Source organism: Mya arenaria, chromosome 2 (genome assembly GCF_026914265.1).
Source record: "Mya arenaria isolate MELC-2E11 chromosome 2, ASM2691426v1".
Lineage (NCBI taxonomy): Eukaryota > Metazoa > Mollusca > Bivalvia > Myida > Myidae > Mya > Mya arenaria.
This window is the reverse complement of record NC_069123.1, coordinates 58,795,232-58,812,920: the sequence shown is the minus strand read 5'-3', so window position 1 is coordinate 58,812,920 and position 17,689 is coordinate 58,795,232. Positions and strand designations below refer to the sequence as shown.

The window sequence follows — 17,689 nt, the reverse complement described above, 5'->3', positions numbered from 1 at the left end:
ATGAGAGGGAAATAAGTCTTATGATTAACACCTTTATTGTTTAAGGGATTTTCATAAGTAACTAAGCTTGATTGGTTATAATTTGGCGATTATCTCGTAATTACTTTTTAATATCAAATATGTATTTCTAGAAATGGAACTTGATTTTGATATTTTAAATATTTATTTTTAATAACTCCGTCAGAGAAGTTAAACAGTTAATTGTGTCAAAGTCAATTTAAAGAACACCCGCACAATATTGTCCCGTATAGTTCCGAAAAAAATACAATTATGTTGACCTTGAGTGTTCATTGTATTGACTTCTGCCTAGTTTAAGGAATATTTGCCATGATAATCCACTGCCGTGCATCTTCTCAATATTACACTGGTGTCACAGTAGGGGCCATTTCCTGTGTATTTGTTAATTGGCTCCGGGCCTTTTAGGTTGACACTTTTCGAGTAGATTATCCTACTAATACATATAAACAATATACACAGCTATAAATGAATTAATTGAATAAACCAAAATAAATATGACTGATAAGCTTTTAAACTGTGATATAGCATTTATATTTAAACCCATTTTAAATGCATGATCACCATTGTTATATCCAAATTGTGAAGCATCCTTTGTTAAAATATATTGGTGGGCTACTATATATAACATCACTCTTGTTCTTATTCAAAGGCATTGTATTAATACTGTTATTATCGTTTGAAAGCAACAACAACAAAAGATGAAAAGTCCAATTCTATAATAAAACCTTTATAACTGCACGGCTGGATTCCCAGATCGGAGAACTGCTAAGCAGCACAAGGCCGTTAAGATAACTTTCGTTATGACTTTGTATTAATATGTTCGTGTATATGCTTATGGGTGTGTGCTTGTGCGCGCGCGTGCGTGCGTGCATGTAAGTGTGTTTGCGTTTATTCATCGGTTCTGTATAGTGTGACTTTTTGAATTGCTATTCGTAAATATGGTTGGTATTATTTTACTTTGTACTGTGATGATAAGAAATATTACTGTGTCTCAAGCATTTAATGATTTTTGCCTATCAATTATATAGTTAATATGTTTTCATGAAAAAGTTTAAAAATTATAATAGGGTTAAACAAGAATAAATTAAATCAGTAGGGTACTTATTTAATTAAACAAGAAAGGATCTTTTTTCAAGAAGGACATTTGCAGATACAAAGTCACACGGTGCAAGATTCCTCCTCGTATGCGACCGCGCACCCCGGTTTAGTGAGTGTAGGATGATATCCCCCCCGGATGATTGCCCCCCAGACATTAGCCCCTAGGACCATATCCCCCCGGATGATAGCCCTCCCAGACAATAGCCCCCCAGACAATAGCCCCCCCCCCCCCGCATATATATATAAATGACTTTACATATATACACTCTTTTAAATATGCATATTCATAAAACTCATAAAACAAAAACAAAAATGCCATTTAGTGGTCCTTTTCTGGTTCTCTATACAGACTTGTGAATCAAGTGTTCAGCGAACAAAACCTATAGTTACAGTTCAAACAGTGCATTTGCAAATGTCCCTATTACCATCTAACAGAATTGTAGTGTTGAAGGGTACAATGAAGGGTGACCAATGTTGTGGGAATTAGTGTTACAAGTTCGATTTTGACTTGTAAAAATAGTCCTCACAATTTCGAGTCATTGAGCTTTGAGAATATCATACAAATTTCCTTAAATAAACTGGTTATAATATGCATTTTAATATTGGGGGGTGGATATCGTCCGTTTTTTCACTAAGACGGGGGGGGGGGGGGCTATCTTCCGGGAGGACTATGGTCCTAGGGGCTAATGTCTGGGGGGGCAATCATCCGGGGGGATATTATCCGTACATCCGGTTGAGTAGTGCAGCTTCACCGAGCCCGAGCCACACTGTCTTAGCGCACGTGCATTTGACCAGCTTGTGGTATTAGCTGACATAATTGCGAGTCGCTGTTTAAGTGCAGACAAAGTTTTATCGTTCAAATGACTCAAGTCAAATTAAGATGTTAAAAGTTGGTTCTTTATTAATTCCCCTTTTACGTTTAATTGTCACGTCCGGCTATTGATATAATGTACCAATATTATTTAATAGAAGAAGTACAAAGATCCTAGTTAATTCTCTAAGTGTTTCCATTACAAAGGGTCTTTTCCTGTATATGTCAAATTTGGGAGTAGTCGGTCCCTGCTAAAATTAAAATGAAATATGGAATCATTGTTGTGACTCGGAGACCAATGCATATCCCTGATTAGAAATAAGAGATGTCTAGTTGGTTTGGTTTTGGTTATTTTAAATGCAAAACAGGCATTGCCTTTTGAATGTGCTAGTTAACTATAAATGTCAATATATGAGCATACTTTCTTAACATGCACTAGTTCACAAAGCCAAAAGTAACGCCGAATCAATGATATCCTCATTAACATTGTTATTTTTTATGGCCTTTCTCAACCAAATGTTTGCATTGGTGGGCCGCTCATGAAAAAAAACCTGCCGTAATCAAAATTTTACCAAATAAGCTAAATCAGTAAAATCTTTTTTTTCTTACTCCTATTTGTATTCCTATAAACAGCTGAAATAAAAAAAAACAATTATATACTATTGTATTATAGTAAATATATATTATTATATTCATAGTAAAAACGCAGCAGCTAGCTGCCAGCAGCACAGCAGCTAGCTGCTGTTGCTGCTAGCAGCTTGCTGCTCTGCTGCTGTGCTGCTAACTTCACTCACATAACATATTGAGAACATTTAGACATTTCGGCTTTTTCTCAGTTTGTTAGCTTACAACATATACATGGCTTCAGTAAGTTTGTATAGGGGTAAGATTCGGAATTTCATGACCTGTGTATGCAAAATAAATGTTTATAAGCTATACGTGCTGTTATTGCAAATAGATCTACATAGATGATGTATGAAAAAGAAAAAATGGAAATGAAGATGTGATCAAATACCCTTCTGTATTATGTTTACCGTAAAAATTAAGTATTTCTATACATATTGTTAAGTTGTTTGTTTGTGTTTTTTTGTATAAGGTTGCTGTTGTTGGTTCTAATTATTGTGATATAGAATACGATTAGCTCGGTCTGGTCGAGCTTATGATTTAAGTTCTCACATTGATAAATCTGTGTATTTTATGGTATCTATTTCTGTGCATGAATATAAAAGAAAAAAATATACAGTGGTTTCAAATGAAAAGTCGTTAAAAAGATTTTCAATGTTTATCAATACTTAATTTGTAAAACTGGGAGTAGTTTGTCAGATTTAAATTATGGATGATCATATTTTATTTTATGATCAAGTGATTGATATGGGGTTTTTTTGTGGTTGCTATTTGATGTTTCGAAATTCATTTACAGATTTATTGTCCAAACCTATTTATTCATTAATTATTTTACTTTTAAAACTGCAAATTTATTGTATTAAACAATATTTCATGATGATGATGATGATGCTGATGATGATGATGATGAAGATGATGATGGTGCTGCTGGTGGTGGTGGTGGACGGTGGTGGTTGTGGTTGTGATAATGTCGTGTTTTGTATTAAAAAAGTTCCACCCGCTACCATCAAATTAAGATCTTATTACTTTTCTAGAGGAAGTCGGTCTGGTGCCACCAAGAAGACCAATAAAAACGGCGCTGTGATCCAGTTCATGTTGTATACTGGACAGCCTCCGGGACATCCAGCCGCCCTTCTGGCGTAAACTTTCCAGCCGTCTCCGACTTTCACCCGCATCGTTTGAAAAACGCCTTGTTAAGTCGTCGTTTCCGATGTGTGGGTGGGATAGTGCCTTTGAAATCCTGTGTCTAAATGGTTCCCGTTTGGACGGCCTCATTAAACCAACATCAAGGCTTAACCTTTTGCCTGGAGCTGTATATGTGTTTTTAATTTCTGTATCTAAATGATGCCTTTCACTGCTGCTAGGGGAAACCGTCGAATCAAAAGATCCTCTGGGACCTAATGTTCTGTGACTATGAGAAAAGTCCAGTCGGGGCGTTGGATGTTTCTCTTCTACCGCATGCCAATTCCAATACGCACGGTCCAATTTTATGTCTTCTTTGGCAGTTTCTTCTTCTATAACAATCAGAGGTAAATCCATGTCTGGTTGTTTGTGAATTAATTCCGTAAATATCAACAATTCCACAAACTACATTAATCGTGCTATGCTTTGTGGTTATATGATGCCTCTAATCGCGTGAAATATGTGCAGATTGTATAATAAACTGTCGAATCTACTGTCCTCTATGCACAAACACCGTCCACAATAGACCGTGATCTTTTGAATAAGTATTGTCCCCCAATTTTTTTACAATTGAACTGTGGCACTTTTTATATCGCTCTCATTTTTTCCGCCAATTAAACAGTAAGTCGTAAATCACACTGAAGTTTGGTTATACTAATATATAACTTTTACATGACACTAATTTAGCGATTTCATCAAAATATTTATTTAAGTAATATTTACTAAAGCATTGAATAACAAGAAAAGAAGAAAACTAAGATCCATATTCTTCCTTTTTTATCATTACATCGTCCTTCATTACGGGGACATATATTGAAGAGTGTCGCTCATTTCAGGTGTTTGTTATACTTTTAAAATCAAATAGTGCGGACTGTTCTTTATTTATCCAGTATCTATTTCTATACCTTTTGTACATATGAACGCATTAATGCAAGGATGTAATTAAAGCAGGGTAAAGTTCCGTTTAATTTACACAAAACCTCCCTTTTGAATTATTTAATTAGTGTCAAACAGTGAATATAACCTACGAAGACTTAAAATGTTCAATGCTTTTGTATATGGACACCCCAGTATAAGTCTTCGTAATACCTCTCGGGTATTTCTGACCACTTAAAATGAACTTACAAGTGGGAGTGAGAGCGCCTAAGAGAAGCGATGGTCTATTAAAAAAAAATTAAATCATTAAATATTTTTAAAATCTCTGCTGGAAATTAAACATATTTCATTAAAATATCTGCAGGAGGGGATATTCAATATTTCATGTAAGGATAAAAGAGGTTAACAGTCATATTTTGAATCAATGAAATATGTTTCAAATATTGATAATGAGTATGGTGGTGAATGTCAATCCATACAATAATCAACAGACTGGTGCACAGATCCTACACATTATAAACTTTTATGAAAGTAAAATTTAAATCGAATCATATCAATAAAATCATTGTTGTGTAAAATCTCAACGCCATGTTGCGCACTGCTTTCCGTTAATGCCATCTCTTTTGGATTTCTTCTTGGTATGCGGTCTTTTATATTACTGTCAATTATTGTAAAAACGCCTTTCTATGAAAATTATTAAATGATTGTGTCTACAGGATGTGTTCTGCATAAGAGATACATATTGAACTGAGATATACTCGTAATTTGACCTGATGGTGCCTGGCGGTGGCCATTTTCGCCTTCCACTTGGACACGGCCCCGAGACCTCCGCCACCACCGCGGAGCAGGTCCGAGAAACGCCGGATCTGAAAATATTAAAATTCAATTTTATCTGTGCTATACTGCTTGTAAGAACGTTTTCAGTTATGCTACAAATACAACTATAATGAAGAAGAATTTAGTGCTTACAAATAAAAATATTTGTTGAAAGACCACTTTGTAATGTTCTATTTTATTATGTCACCAAAAGTCATGGCACTGACCAAGTGATCCGTACAGCACTTAAAAGGAAAGAAATATAATGTCTTTAAAGTGATCTTTCTGAAACATGCTAGTATGTCAGGGCTACCCGGTGGTATCCGGCAGCGTCCATCGCTTCTTCCTCCGTGCCTTCCGCCTCGCTAAGAAGAACTTCATGGAGCTCCCGCTGCCGCTCATGCAGCTCGCGCATCTTGGAGACCCAAGTCGCCGTCATTTCGTATTAGCTCGGGGTGAAGAAAGCACTAACTAAATTCTAACGTCGCACTTGTTATTGTCTCCCCTCATGTATTTTTTTTATTTCCAAAGATGAATTTATTATTATATAAAAATACAGTGTGTTGATGGCGTAATGTATGTTTGTTGTATCTGGATGAGAAAAAGGAAATTCGCCTTTTTCGACGAAAGCAGCTTCAACAAATGAAATAAATAAGATTTATTTCTGTGATCAGTTTGGTATATAATTATATATAGATATATGTATCCTTTTGTTTCACACACACATTATAATGTTTTCGATATGTTCTGTACTACTCGAAACCTCCAAGTGATAAGAAATTAGAAACAGTTCCGTGTGTACCTGTATATTTTTTCCTAACTGAATGGACCAGATATTAATGTTTTGAGGAAAATGTTACTTTAATATTCTTATAATTGACATGCCGTATTTACGAAATAGACTTAAACACGGTTTCCTTTCATAATGCTTTCATCTGAAAAGATTGATCGAATTGAGCGAATTGTAGACTTAATGAAAATGCAAATTAAGGTAAAAAATGTTAATCTACTATTGAACAGAAGTAAGCTCTTAATACTGCGTTCGGATTGTATGGGACATCTTTATGCAAGAAAAATAATGGCTTGTGGCAATACATGATACTAACCAGAAACGCACGTTCATAGTCTGATGATGTTATAGAACAAAAATTAGAGATACTGAACGCTCACTTTGTCTAACATTGTATTTGATCCAGTACATCTGACGCATCTTAAAGTAGTACAATGACTGTTAATCGTAAAGTAGATAAATGACTGTTAATCGTAAAGTAGTACAATGACTGTTAATCGTAAAGTAGTTAAATGACTGTTAATCGTAAAGTAGTTAAACGACTGTTAATCGTAAAGTAGTACAATGACTGTTAATCGTAAAGTAGTTAAACGACTGTTAATCGTAAAGTAGTACAATGACTGTTAATCGTAAAGTAGTTAAATGACTGTTAATCGTAAAGTAGTACAATGACTGTTAATCGTAAAGTAGTTAAATGACTGTTAATCGTAAAGTAGTACAATGACTGTTAATCGTAAAATAGTTCAATGACTGTTAATCGTAAAGTAGTTAAATGACTGTTAATCGTAAAGTAGTACAATGACTGTTAATCGTAAAGTAGTTAAATGACTGTTAATCGTAAAGTAGTACAATGACTGTTAATCGTAAAGTAGTTAAATGACTGTTAATCGTAAAGTAGTACAATGACTGTTAATCGTAAAGTAGTTAAATGACTGTTAATCGTAAAGTAGTACAATGACTGTTAATCGTAAAGTAGTTAAATGACTGTTAATCGTAAAGTAGTTAAATGACTGTTAATCGTAAAGTAGTTAAATGACTGTTAATCGTAAAGTAGCACCATGAGTGTTAATTAAAACAGGTTTAAATTTACGTAAATTTGAGTTTTCTGAGATATAAAAACATATTAGGTTTATCGTGGCCATTGTATACACTCATGACGGGGAGGGTGTCAATCTTGGTTAGGTTGTGGGGCATAGTGCACAGACAGAATATAACCCTGGCTAGAGATAGACTGTTTTTAACGTGAGCCAGTGTAAATCACTGTCCCACGGGACCCCTGTTTAACGTCCCTCCCAGAAAACGAGGAATATTCAGATTAGTGATGAGAAGGAGGAACGAACTTCAACCTGTGACATCTGGGTTGATAGTCCAGTGTGTCACCACTAGACCACGGATCCACCAGAACGGCTGTTTAAGAATGCTTTAATGCTTTACGTACATGTTCGAATTACTTATGTGCCATAACACATGAACTTTTTACCTGACTATAACGGATGCTATTGGAGATACGTCTCACTGCCATGTTCCTTAGTTGTCTGTTCTCCTGGAAGGCTTTAAGCGCCGCCATTAGGGAGTCGGAGAGCTGACGGCCACCCCTATATCGTGGAGGAACTTCAACGTACTTCTGGCGTATCGACACTATCCTTTTATTCTCGTATTTTAACATTGCACCTTACTATTGCTGCAATTATAGCACTTGATTCTTTACCGTGATTTTGAATTAAAAAAGAGATAGCCCCCTTGAAGAATAAAAGTAAAACAATGGAAAGAAAATTTCCGACTGTACTAAATTTTCCAAAGACGAATGTGTACGCACCTCATCAACAGTTAACTGCTATCGATTGTAAGGCAAAAAGTTATTAGTATCAATTCCCAACAAATCCTGATGACAACACATTCCTTCCACCATTTGGTCATTAATCAGTCTAAACACGGCGCTTGCCGGTGTAAACGATTCAGAGGCCGATACAATGCGTCGCCATTTACGGTTCCGGTGGAAGACAAGTGAACAACACGTTTATAATGACGTTATTTCCGTATTAAAACACGTCTGCAGCTCGAATTTCCAAAAGCATTCGAATAATGAACATGTAGTGTAAACCATGTAAAAGAAAACAAGAGGACCATAAAGCGTTATTACATCGCTCGCCTGAGTACCATAGATGTTTGTATTACTTCTTTTGTACATTTGTTGTAATGACCAACCCTTTACATGAAGAATAAACAAATTTCATTTAAAAAAGACAACAACAAAATATTTTCATAAAGTTTCATTAAGATGGGTAAAAAAATGTTGCCTTTACGGTGAACAATTTAGGTTGATTCATTTTTAATTCATTAGCATGATTATCTCACTTGACTTTAATGATCAACACAAAAACAAAACATGACTCGTGCACTTACAAAAAATATAAGCCTTTAAAGATGATTGTTTAATTAAACGCTACGTGGCTACAAATACCCCAGTTAAAAAGCGCCCAAATATATTTTCATCTGTATACAAAACGTGTTCTTTTCTGTTTTAATCATGTCAAATAAGATAAACGCGATAATGCGTTAAATAATATATATATACTAGGAGCAAATCATATATATATATATATATATATATATATATATATATATATATATATATATATATATATATATATATATATATATATTGCATCAACTTAAAATTGTGCGCTTTCAGTCTAAACAGTGTGTGACCAACTTTTTTCATCCCATATGACCTATTCTCGAACTTTACCATGGATTGCATTGACGAAGTTTCATCACGACCGGGAACGATATGGATGAATGTTCGTGTGTTTTTTCACGACAGATAGCGACTAACCACAACAGCTCAACATGAGCACTTCATGCTCAGCAGAGCTAAAAGCCATAGGTGCTCCATGTTAAACATCTAGAATTAATTTTGCTCATTGGCAACACACACGGAGCTCAGCTATGAAAAGTATGCGTAACTATGGCACGACAATTGTTTAAAGCGATTACCAGCCATAAATTGTATTGCAATTTGAAAGACAAATATCATCGTATCGGTATAATCTGGTGCTTACCAGGCATGTGACAATGTCGTCAGCTCATGTTTGTTATGAGTTTTCTGCTTGATTAAAACTAAACAATGATAGTTTGCATATTTTAAGTTAATTTCAAGAACTATGAACAACACAGTTTTTATCCCATGTTACAACATAATGCATTTTTTTATTGTGAGAGTGGAATGGTACCTACGCTTAATAGTGTACGATAGAATATTCAAAACACATGTCATTGTTTGGAAAGACAATATACCGACTTCGTCAATGATATTTTAAATCATTCACATACATTTTTGGAGGATTTGCTCCTAATTTCGATCAGCTATGGTAGAGTACATTCTGAGGATAATTATCGTCCTTTGATTTTATTTTTCTTGCATTGTGTAAAGTAAAAAGAATGTTTGTCGAACTGTAATACACCATTTGGAGGATCACCTGTCATCAAGCAGTATGTGCAGACGATCGTTAAGGAATGTTCTTTGTGCCTACTTTTAGAATAATAATTATGAACCTTTTCAGTTGTTTTCTCGATTTCTTATATTACGTAGTGTGTGCAAAATGTTCATTCATACACTCCATTCTACTGACTTGTCATGATTTACTTCCGAATCAGCATTGCATGTGAAGACCACATGGTTGTGGGGACATCCATGTCCAATTGGGAAAATTTAACCTTCCTTCAACGTTTTGAGTAAACATATAGTGAAAGGTACCAACTTTCGTAGTACTCTGAGCTCTTCATCTGCATGTGATTAATACAAAATAAAAATATTTTTAAATGTTAGGATTTTCAGATGAAATGGCCTCCCTTATACCAGCAATGGTAAGACTATAATATACATGCACGTCCATATGCAGTATCAGTACTTGTTAAAGCATTGAATAACAAGATACATGAATCTTTGATTCAAGTCAGATATATAACATTCTAAAAGCTAAATGAGCATATATTTTCCAACATATTTCCGACTGATTTCACCGCTTACGCCTGACAAAAAGTCAGATAATCGTTTTTCACTAACTTTTATATGCCTCCCATAATTGTTTGTCAGGGTTTAAAATGCAAAAGGACATGTAAATGCAGAAACATTTATTGTATTAAGTTCAGTTGGATTTTTATCATAAACATTAAATAAAAGCACAAAGACTGATATTAAAACAGCTTGAGAACATTTCATTCTCATTATAAATACAAAATCTTTGCAATAACATGTTCAACACAGACTGCCTTACGCTTGCAACATGTTCAACACAGACTGCCTTACGCTTGTGACACGTTCAACACAGACTGCCTTACGCTTGTGACATGTTCAACACAGACTGCCTTACGCTTGTGACATGTTCAACACAGATTGCCTTTAGCTTGTGACATGTTCAACACAGATTGCCTTTAGCTTGCAACATGTTCAACACAGACTGCCTTTAGCTTGTGACATGTTCAACACAGATTGCCTTTAGCTTGTGACATGTTCAACACAGATTGCCTTTAGCTTGTGACATGTTCAACACAGACTGCCCTCAACTTGTAACATGTTCAATGTGGACTGCCTTATGCTGGTAACATGTTCAACCCAGACTACTTTTTGATTTAAACATGGTCAACCTGGACTGCACAATGTTGTAACATATTCAATACTGCTGACAACTTTTATCATGATCAACCCCGACTGCCTTAAGTTGGTAACATCTATAACCCAGACTGCCTTATGCTGTTAACATGTTCAATACATACTGCCTCATAAAATGCTGGTATCACGTTCTCTCTACAATGGTACATGGACTTTAATATTAAAGTATGCATGTTTTATACAGAACACTTATACTTTATTTTATATTTTACATTTCTGACAACTTGCATTTTGTATATGTATTTTTATTTTGACATGCACATCAATATAAGCAAATGAAATACGCAACTGTTTACATTTATTCCAGTACATTCACAGTTATTTTTATATTCTCAGTTTCTGAGGTACTTTTTAGCAATTAATCACTGCCAGTCACATTTACTGATGTTATGCTTTATTCAAAACCAGCAAAGTGTTTATTTCAAAGCACACATTCGTCATTAGATCATTCAAACAATCTGAAGTCACAAATATTCATAATACTGCTTTTCGACTCTATTTCTCAATTTTCTTATTAGGGGAAGATGCTGCATTGTCTGGTGACTTCTTGCACAGGGAGTAAAACATTTCCAGGGGTTTATTCACTTTCCAGTACTTATCATTGACCTGTTCAAGGGTTATGTTCCCAGGAAGCAAGATGTAGTTGTCTCCACTAGCTGCGATATAGATGGCATACCTCTTGTCGTCCGCAGATGAAGGGTCAAGCTCACTCTGCACCTCAATAGACAGCCGGATGGCAAGGTACTTGGAAAGGTGCTCCACTGTAGAATAGTTTTGGGTTTTTTAACTTGTAGCAACAGCAAAGTATATGGACATAATATATATCATATAATGAGTTCTTTTAATGAACTTACACAGGAAGTTTAATTTTTAAGCGTGACAGTAGCTTTATTTTTACTGTTAATTAACAAAGAGACAATAAATATTCAACTTATATCAAGCTTAAACAATAAGCATGATGAAGAAATGTTGTGGCCTGGTTCTCGCAGATTGCGTCACGTATATAAAAAGTTACAAAATTTGATAAAAAAGGGTTCACCAGCTGAGCTTTTGATGTAAAATGATGTCTTTCTAAGTTCTGAATGTAGTTTATGTAGTCATTTTGATCTTTTTTTGTATAAATGTGAAAATTATTATGAATTTTACACAATTTCTAGAGCCTTTGAATATTACTATTTACTTAAATAACAACCTAAAGTATATGAAGCACTAAAAGAAATTTGAATTCATTAATTTTTGAGTTTAGGTTAACAATATTATTGAAAAAAATAGAGTATACACTCCTTTACCTGTTGCATTAGCTGTTGTTTTGATGTATCTTGCTTCCTCCTGCTTGTCACCGCAATCTTTCGGATGAGGTTTGAACACCAGCTCTATCTCACTCAATGGTTGCGCTTGCTCTGGCTGGCTGGGTTCAGGAGCCTCAAGGAGGGAGTTCTCAGTGCTCGAGTCATCTGAGAACTGCTTTAACTTTTTCCTGGGAGTGTTGTCATTGGAAGTACAGGAACCAGTGTCTGCTGCCCGTACCAGACCATCCGGATCGGAGATCTGTTTTCTAACTCTCTGTGCTCGATTTAAAGCCTGCTGCCGTAACCCTTCTTCTATGCTAAAACGACAAATATATAAATGATTGATAAATATATGGACGTTAACATCAATTAACATAATGTGGTTGCATTGTCTGATATATAAAAAAATATAATTGTAAAATGTATTACTTACAGAAAGACTAATGTATGATGTAGCAATTGACTTTACCAGTATCCTACAATAATAGACTGGATAATTGTAGATGTAAAATAGAGCGACGGATCAATACCTCACTCGACAGCTACATATTAAAACAGTTCTCCTTGTGCAGGTAGTTTACAATATCTGATAACTTTATAATATTTTTCAGTATATTTTATAGCATAATCATGTTACCTCTGTGTTAAAGCTGCTGTGCTGTGGTGTCTGTTCAATTTTGCCAGTACCCTTTCCTGGTGAGCTTCGTATTCATCTCTGCTTGGGTAAATCTTGGAAATTAGCGCATCGAAGTTTGGGTCAGGTCTTAATGACCGCTTTGAAACCAATTTCTTCCTACACGTAGGGCATTCTTTGTTCCCGCTACGTAATGCTGTGATGATGCATTCCTGGCAAAATCTGTGTAAACATTCCTTTGTTGTCATCGTGTTTTTCAGCATATCTAGACATATTGGACACATTAATTCGCTGTGCAAACTACGGGGTGAGACTGCTATTTCAGTATTATCGGTAATGGCTTCTTGCGGGGTACGATGAAGCTCGTACAAGCTTAATTCCCATGTTTGAGTCGGTGCGTGAGGCGCCTCATTCGCCATCTTTGTTTTGAATTTTACTTTTGCGAAACTTTAAATCGTTATCGTTATGCAGCAGCCAACAGTTTTGGGTCACACGTTTACCCCATAAATCGATTATAATTCGTGGAATCAGTCATGATCAATCCGATGAAGTACGTACATTGGTACTAACTTATTTCCATTTAGGAGTATTTCATCGCGTCCTTTTCAGCATATGTCATATTTTAATGTAGTCTATCGCTATGGATCATTATGAACGGGGGGTTCAACGGTATGACCGCGCTTTCAAGAATCCCACCGACGACCCCTAGCTACACCTTCCCCCATGCACCCCCAGGCCTTTCTATATCTCGTCCAACTAGGTAAATATTTGAAGCTATGTAGTGTAAATCGTTTCTGAGAATCTAAAACTGTTTTATTTATAAAGCCCTTGCTAGCTGAATCCCATCGGTCACATAGGCTGTTACTAATTGAACATGAATTTCATTGTTTTGTAAATGTCCATGTTATGCTGATGTTAGAAATATCTGAAACGTAACTACATAAACCATTCTGTGTTCAAAATTCTACAACTATTGAAATCAAATGACAGGAATGAATTAAACTAGCAATTAATATTGGTATTAGAAATATTTTAAATGAGTGTTGAAAGATAAATGTTCAACCTCCAATTGTTGTTACAAATAGTATGGGGTTTTTTTTTAAATGATATGAAACAGCATATTTATATTCACCATTTCTTGTTGTGTATACACGTTGACACAATATATGAATCAATGTATGTATATCCTGACAATGTACATTGTACACGTCTGAATGAAATATCTGTTCTATTCTGTTCTCTTCTTTATTCTGCGGCGTGAAAAGTATATCCGTCAAGGTAAACGGGTACCAGCGGATAACTGACGGGTCCAAACCCTAGGTCCAAATGGTTCACTCGTGTATGCCCAAATAGTGGCATAAAACATGAACTTTTTAAGTTTAGAACCAAGTTTCAAATACACTATCAGAATGTTTAATATTAAGTATCCAAGCGGCCACCGGTTAGTTTTTTCTTTATTTTGTAAATATAAACAAAATAAATACATGTAAACGGTTAACTGGTTAGAATAAAGAACGCCCTTTACGTGTAACAATAAGCTTTATAGAATATTGATACAACTGAATTTACACCAAGTGTAAACATTGTTTTTACTGTTGACGGACAATAATCCAACAATGCTTACCACAGAAATGTTCTCCATTTTATATTGAAACAATGTTTATAGGTATACAATTTTGTCTCTTTGAACTGTGTATTTATGTATTAAGAAGAATTGTACACACACGTCGAGATTTTAACACATTTGTGAATTATATAAGTCAGTGCAGGATGATTGTCTGCTAGAACATTATACCAAAATCTTAGTCTTACAAATATAGCACACACTTAGGTTTTCATAATTTATTGCATTATGGCCTTGTCATGGGAGATTGTTTAACATATAATAGCACATTTGTTTGTTTACATAAGCTCCTCACATCACAGAAAAACTGTGTTGTCACTAAACCTTGAGCTCTGTCGAAAGTCAGGGAACATCTTTCTAAAAGAACAACATGTAAGATCACGTACACAACAATTGGACGAGTTTAAAGTGTTCTCAGTAGTACAGTTCACAATAGCACATTTGGCGTCACTACTTGAAGTTCTAATTCCAGTGATTGTAATTGGGCGTTCAGTTACACGCATGGAGAGTATTGACCAGTCAGATAAATCCATTGAACATTTAGCACATTCTAATACAGTTTCACCAGCACTGCTGCCTACAGTCATATGTTCACTAACACGTTTATCCAGGTTTCTGTGAAATTCAATAGGTCCACTCTTAAATTCCGACGTTGACACAATTAGCCAATCATTATTTTCTATCTCATCGTCAAGAATCACCCACTCGTCGTCGGAACTTTTCAGTCGTTCACTTCCTATCTCGTCCTCTTTATCTTCTCTTGCATCATGGTTATTGGAAAATAACAAACGCTCAAATGATACATCTGACAGCTCACATTCGTCAGATTCCCGAGTAGCCGGGTCGTCTGCCGTGTAGCTGTCGTCTGTCTCACCTGTGCTGTCTGCTGCGCTATCAAGAGTCACGGACATGTCTGTAGTGTCAAGCGACTCGCAGCTTCCGTAGTAACCATGGGAACACCAGCTGTCGCTGCACAAACGGACGGAGCTGTCGAGAGAGCTTTCCGAAATGAACGTGAGATTTCTCTGTGTTTGAGAATGCCAACTGGGAAGACAAGTGGGAGTTGTCGCGAATAAGCTTTCGGAAGTCTTGTCGCAACTCGCACATGGGGAATGAAGGAAGCTCAGATATTCAGCGTATCGAGGCAGGCTAGGTTCACACACCTCCGTTAGCGAACTGAAAATATAGGCACCTTAATATATTATATTCTTTGAACAAGGTTTTTTATTTATAAATTACTATGCTTCAGTTTGTTAAGAAAGTTTTGTTTTCTTTTCAGAAAAATAAATTGATTATTTTCAAGCGACTGACATAAGTAACTGCATTTGGTTTCACATGTGTTTTTAAAAGCCGTATATTATATATTTGTTTAGTATTTATAATGATAGTCAAATCAAAGTGGAGTCTTATAAAACAAATGTTGGTCAATGGATTTAGCCGTTTACATTGAAATTGTGGTTATCATTACGTAAACATTTATTACCTCGGTTGCAGACAGGAGTCATCCCAGAACCAGGCGTCCTCTTCTCCATCCGTCGGTATGCTCTCTGCCAGAAACGCCGTGTTCTGTAAAAAAAAAAGGACAGCACATTGAGTTCAAGTGTTGTAGAAGATTCAATTGTGAACAACGTTTCTTTTCGGCATACCGAATGTATTGTTAGTATATAAACACAGTCATTCTACATCATTCCTGGTCAACACACACCTCAAGCATCGACGGTACATCCGTTAAATTGTGATGTGCGTATTCAAATGGTGACGCGTTCATATTGACCATATTTGTGGTGGATGTTGTTAAGTTTCGGGACATTTTTCATCGCAATTCAACGGCTGCTCCGTCGAGCATGTTATGTGGTGAGCTTTTCCGACTTTTTTTATCAGCTTTGCAAAAGCAATTGAGTACACACAAAATCGTTTAAGGTTATATTAGATTAATAATCTCCGTGATTGCTGCATTTGTTGCATGAATAGTGAAAGTTTCCGATAATCTGAATTTAAAATGTAATATATGAACTAGAAATTAATACACTTACGGATTCTGTCCAGAGGTTGTAGGAGATCTCCTCCAGCCGGGATATCAGCGGCAGGTGCTGCTCCATGTTCTCCTGAAACCGAAAATCATCATCACCATCATCATCATCATGATCTCTCTTCTTAAAGTTAGTGAATATTTTTTTCAGTTAATTAACAGGATTAAATATCCAAATTTGTTTACACAGTGACATTGAATATTCAGATTCAAATAATTGAACTTGTATTTACTTTTGTCAAACAGCATTTTGTTCTCAAAGACGTGTTCTATTTTATCACCAACGTGGAACATTTTCTAACCTGCATATAGTGGTTGATGGCCGTCTCCGTGGCCCGCACAAGGCGCCTTCTCGGGGTTTCCATCTGGCCGTTCATCTTCTGCCCGTCCGCCACTTGGGTGTGCCTTCTATAGATTTAACTTTTCGAGGTCTAACGATGGACGTTATCTTCCAATCTGTTCTCACTGGGACCACTGATTTGCTATCAACTGGTGTTTACTTTAACATCCTGTTTGTTTTGTAAGATGCCGTTTGTTTATGTTTAGATAAGTATTTGTCTTACTTGTGATATTACACGGCCTTAAGACTGCAAATCAAAGTAACCATTGACGGTGGTCAGTTTCATGTTTTGTTCAGAAGTACAATGTATGTACCCAGTGGCGTGTGTCGAGCTGAGATACGTGAGAAAATGCCATCAATGAGACTTCGTGACAAACTTAGAAACAATTACTAATGATAGGACAATTACTTTTGTCACACTTTAATTAATGCCAATTATCTAATATTGAGAGCATATTAATTACATACTTTCATTTAATTTTCGCCTACTTAGTTAAATCGTTTACTTACTTATTGAAGAACCGCCTTGCTAATTACGTTGAATCTAATAACCTTATTGTTGTAGTCAAGCCCGATTAGGAGAAGCTATACAACTATGGACAACATGTATATATTGAATTAATTAGTATAATTATTGAGTATTAAAAAAAATATTTTGTGCATTAATAGACTTGAAACAAGCCTTTAAAACAGCGTGGAAGTCGGGCTGCGGCAGAAACTAAAAATATAAATAAAAAATGTCTGAAACTAATTCAGAACATGTTTAACAATATAAAGTCATGATAATCAAACAATTCCTAATATTCATACTTAAAGTCCTTACAAGGGTTATTATGGTGCCGCCAAGACCATTCTTTCTCTGCTTTTTTTCATTTTTTTTAAAAAT

General features: G+C 35.6%; 2 protein-coding genes across 3 annotated transcripts in view; both read right to left on the bottom strand.

Moving 5' to 3' along the window:
• The window catches only part of LOC128244528 (uncharacterized), a 52,511-nt gene extending 46,297 nt beyond the window's left edge, over window positions 1-6,214 (bottom strand). The window contains exons 1-3 of one of the 2 annotated variants that reach the window (XM_052962531.1): window positions 5,739-5,759; window positions 5,380-5,475; window positions 3,578-4,065 (exon numbers count right to left, since the gene is read on the bottom strand). In XM_052962531.1, coding sequence (XP_052818491.1) covers window positions 3,578-3,826 — 249 coding nt within the window. In that variant the 5' untranslated portion in view covers window positions 3,827-4,065; window positions 5,380-5,475; window positions 5,739-5,759. Of the gene's footprint in view, window positions 1-3,577; window positions 4,066-5,379; window positions 5,476-5,738 lie in introns of both variants that reach the window. The other variant, XM_052962537.1, reaches the window with a different exon arrangement.
• A 4,150-nt stretch (window positions 6,215-10,364) lies between these two features.
• Window positions 10,365-13,229, bottom strand: LOC128217788 (E3 ubiquitin-protein ligase RING2-A-like). The gene is made up of 3 exons (XM_052925175.1): window positions 12,814-13,229; window positions 12,177-12,493; window positions 10,365-11,648 (listed from the first exon to the last, which is right to left on the bottom strand). Exons 1-3 carry the CDS (start codon window positions 13,227-13,229, stop codon window positions 11,383-11,385), a joined length of 999 nt encoding a protein of 332 aa, XP_052781135.1. The 3' UTR covers window positions 10,365-11,382.
• Window positions 13,230-17,689: the final 4,460 nt, after the last annotated feature.

What these genes read in the sequence shown, in the direction of transcription:
- LOC128217788 (XM_052925175.1), bottom strand. Translation starts at nt 13,229, where the DNA reads ATGGCGAATGAGGCGCCTCACGCACCGACTCAAACATGGGAATTAAGC. An exon ending in ACAGCAGCTTTAACACAGAG is followed by an intron (nt 12,494 to 12,813) that starts GTAACATGATTA and finishes TTGTCGTTTTAG; the next exon opens with CATAGAAGAAGGGTTACGGC. An exon ending in AACAACAGCTAATGCAACAG is followed by an intron (nt 11,649 to 12,176) that starts GTAAAGGAGTGT and finishes ACTATTCTACAG; the next exon opens with TGGAGCACCTTTCCAAGTAC.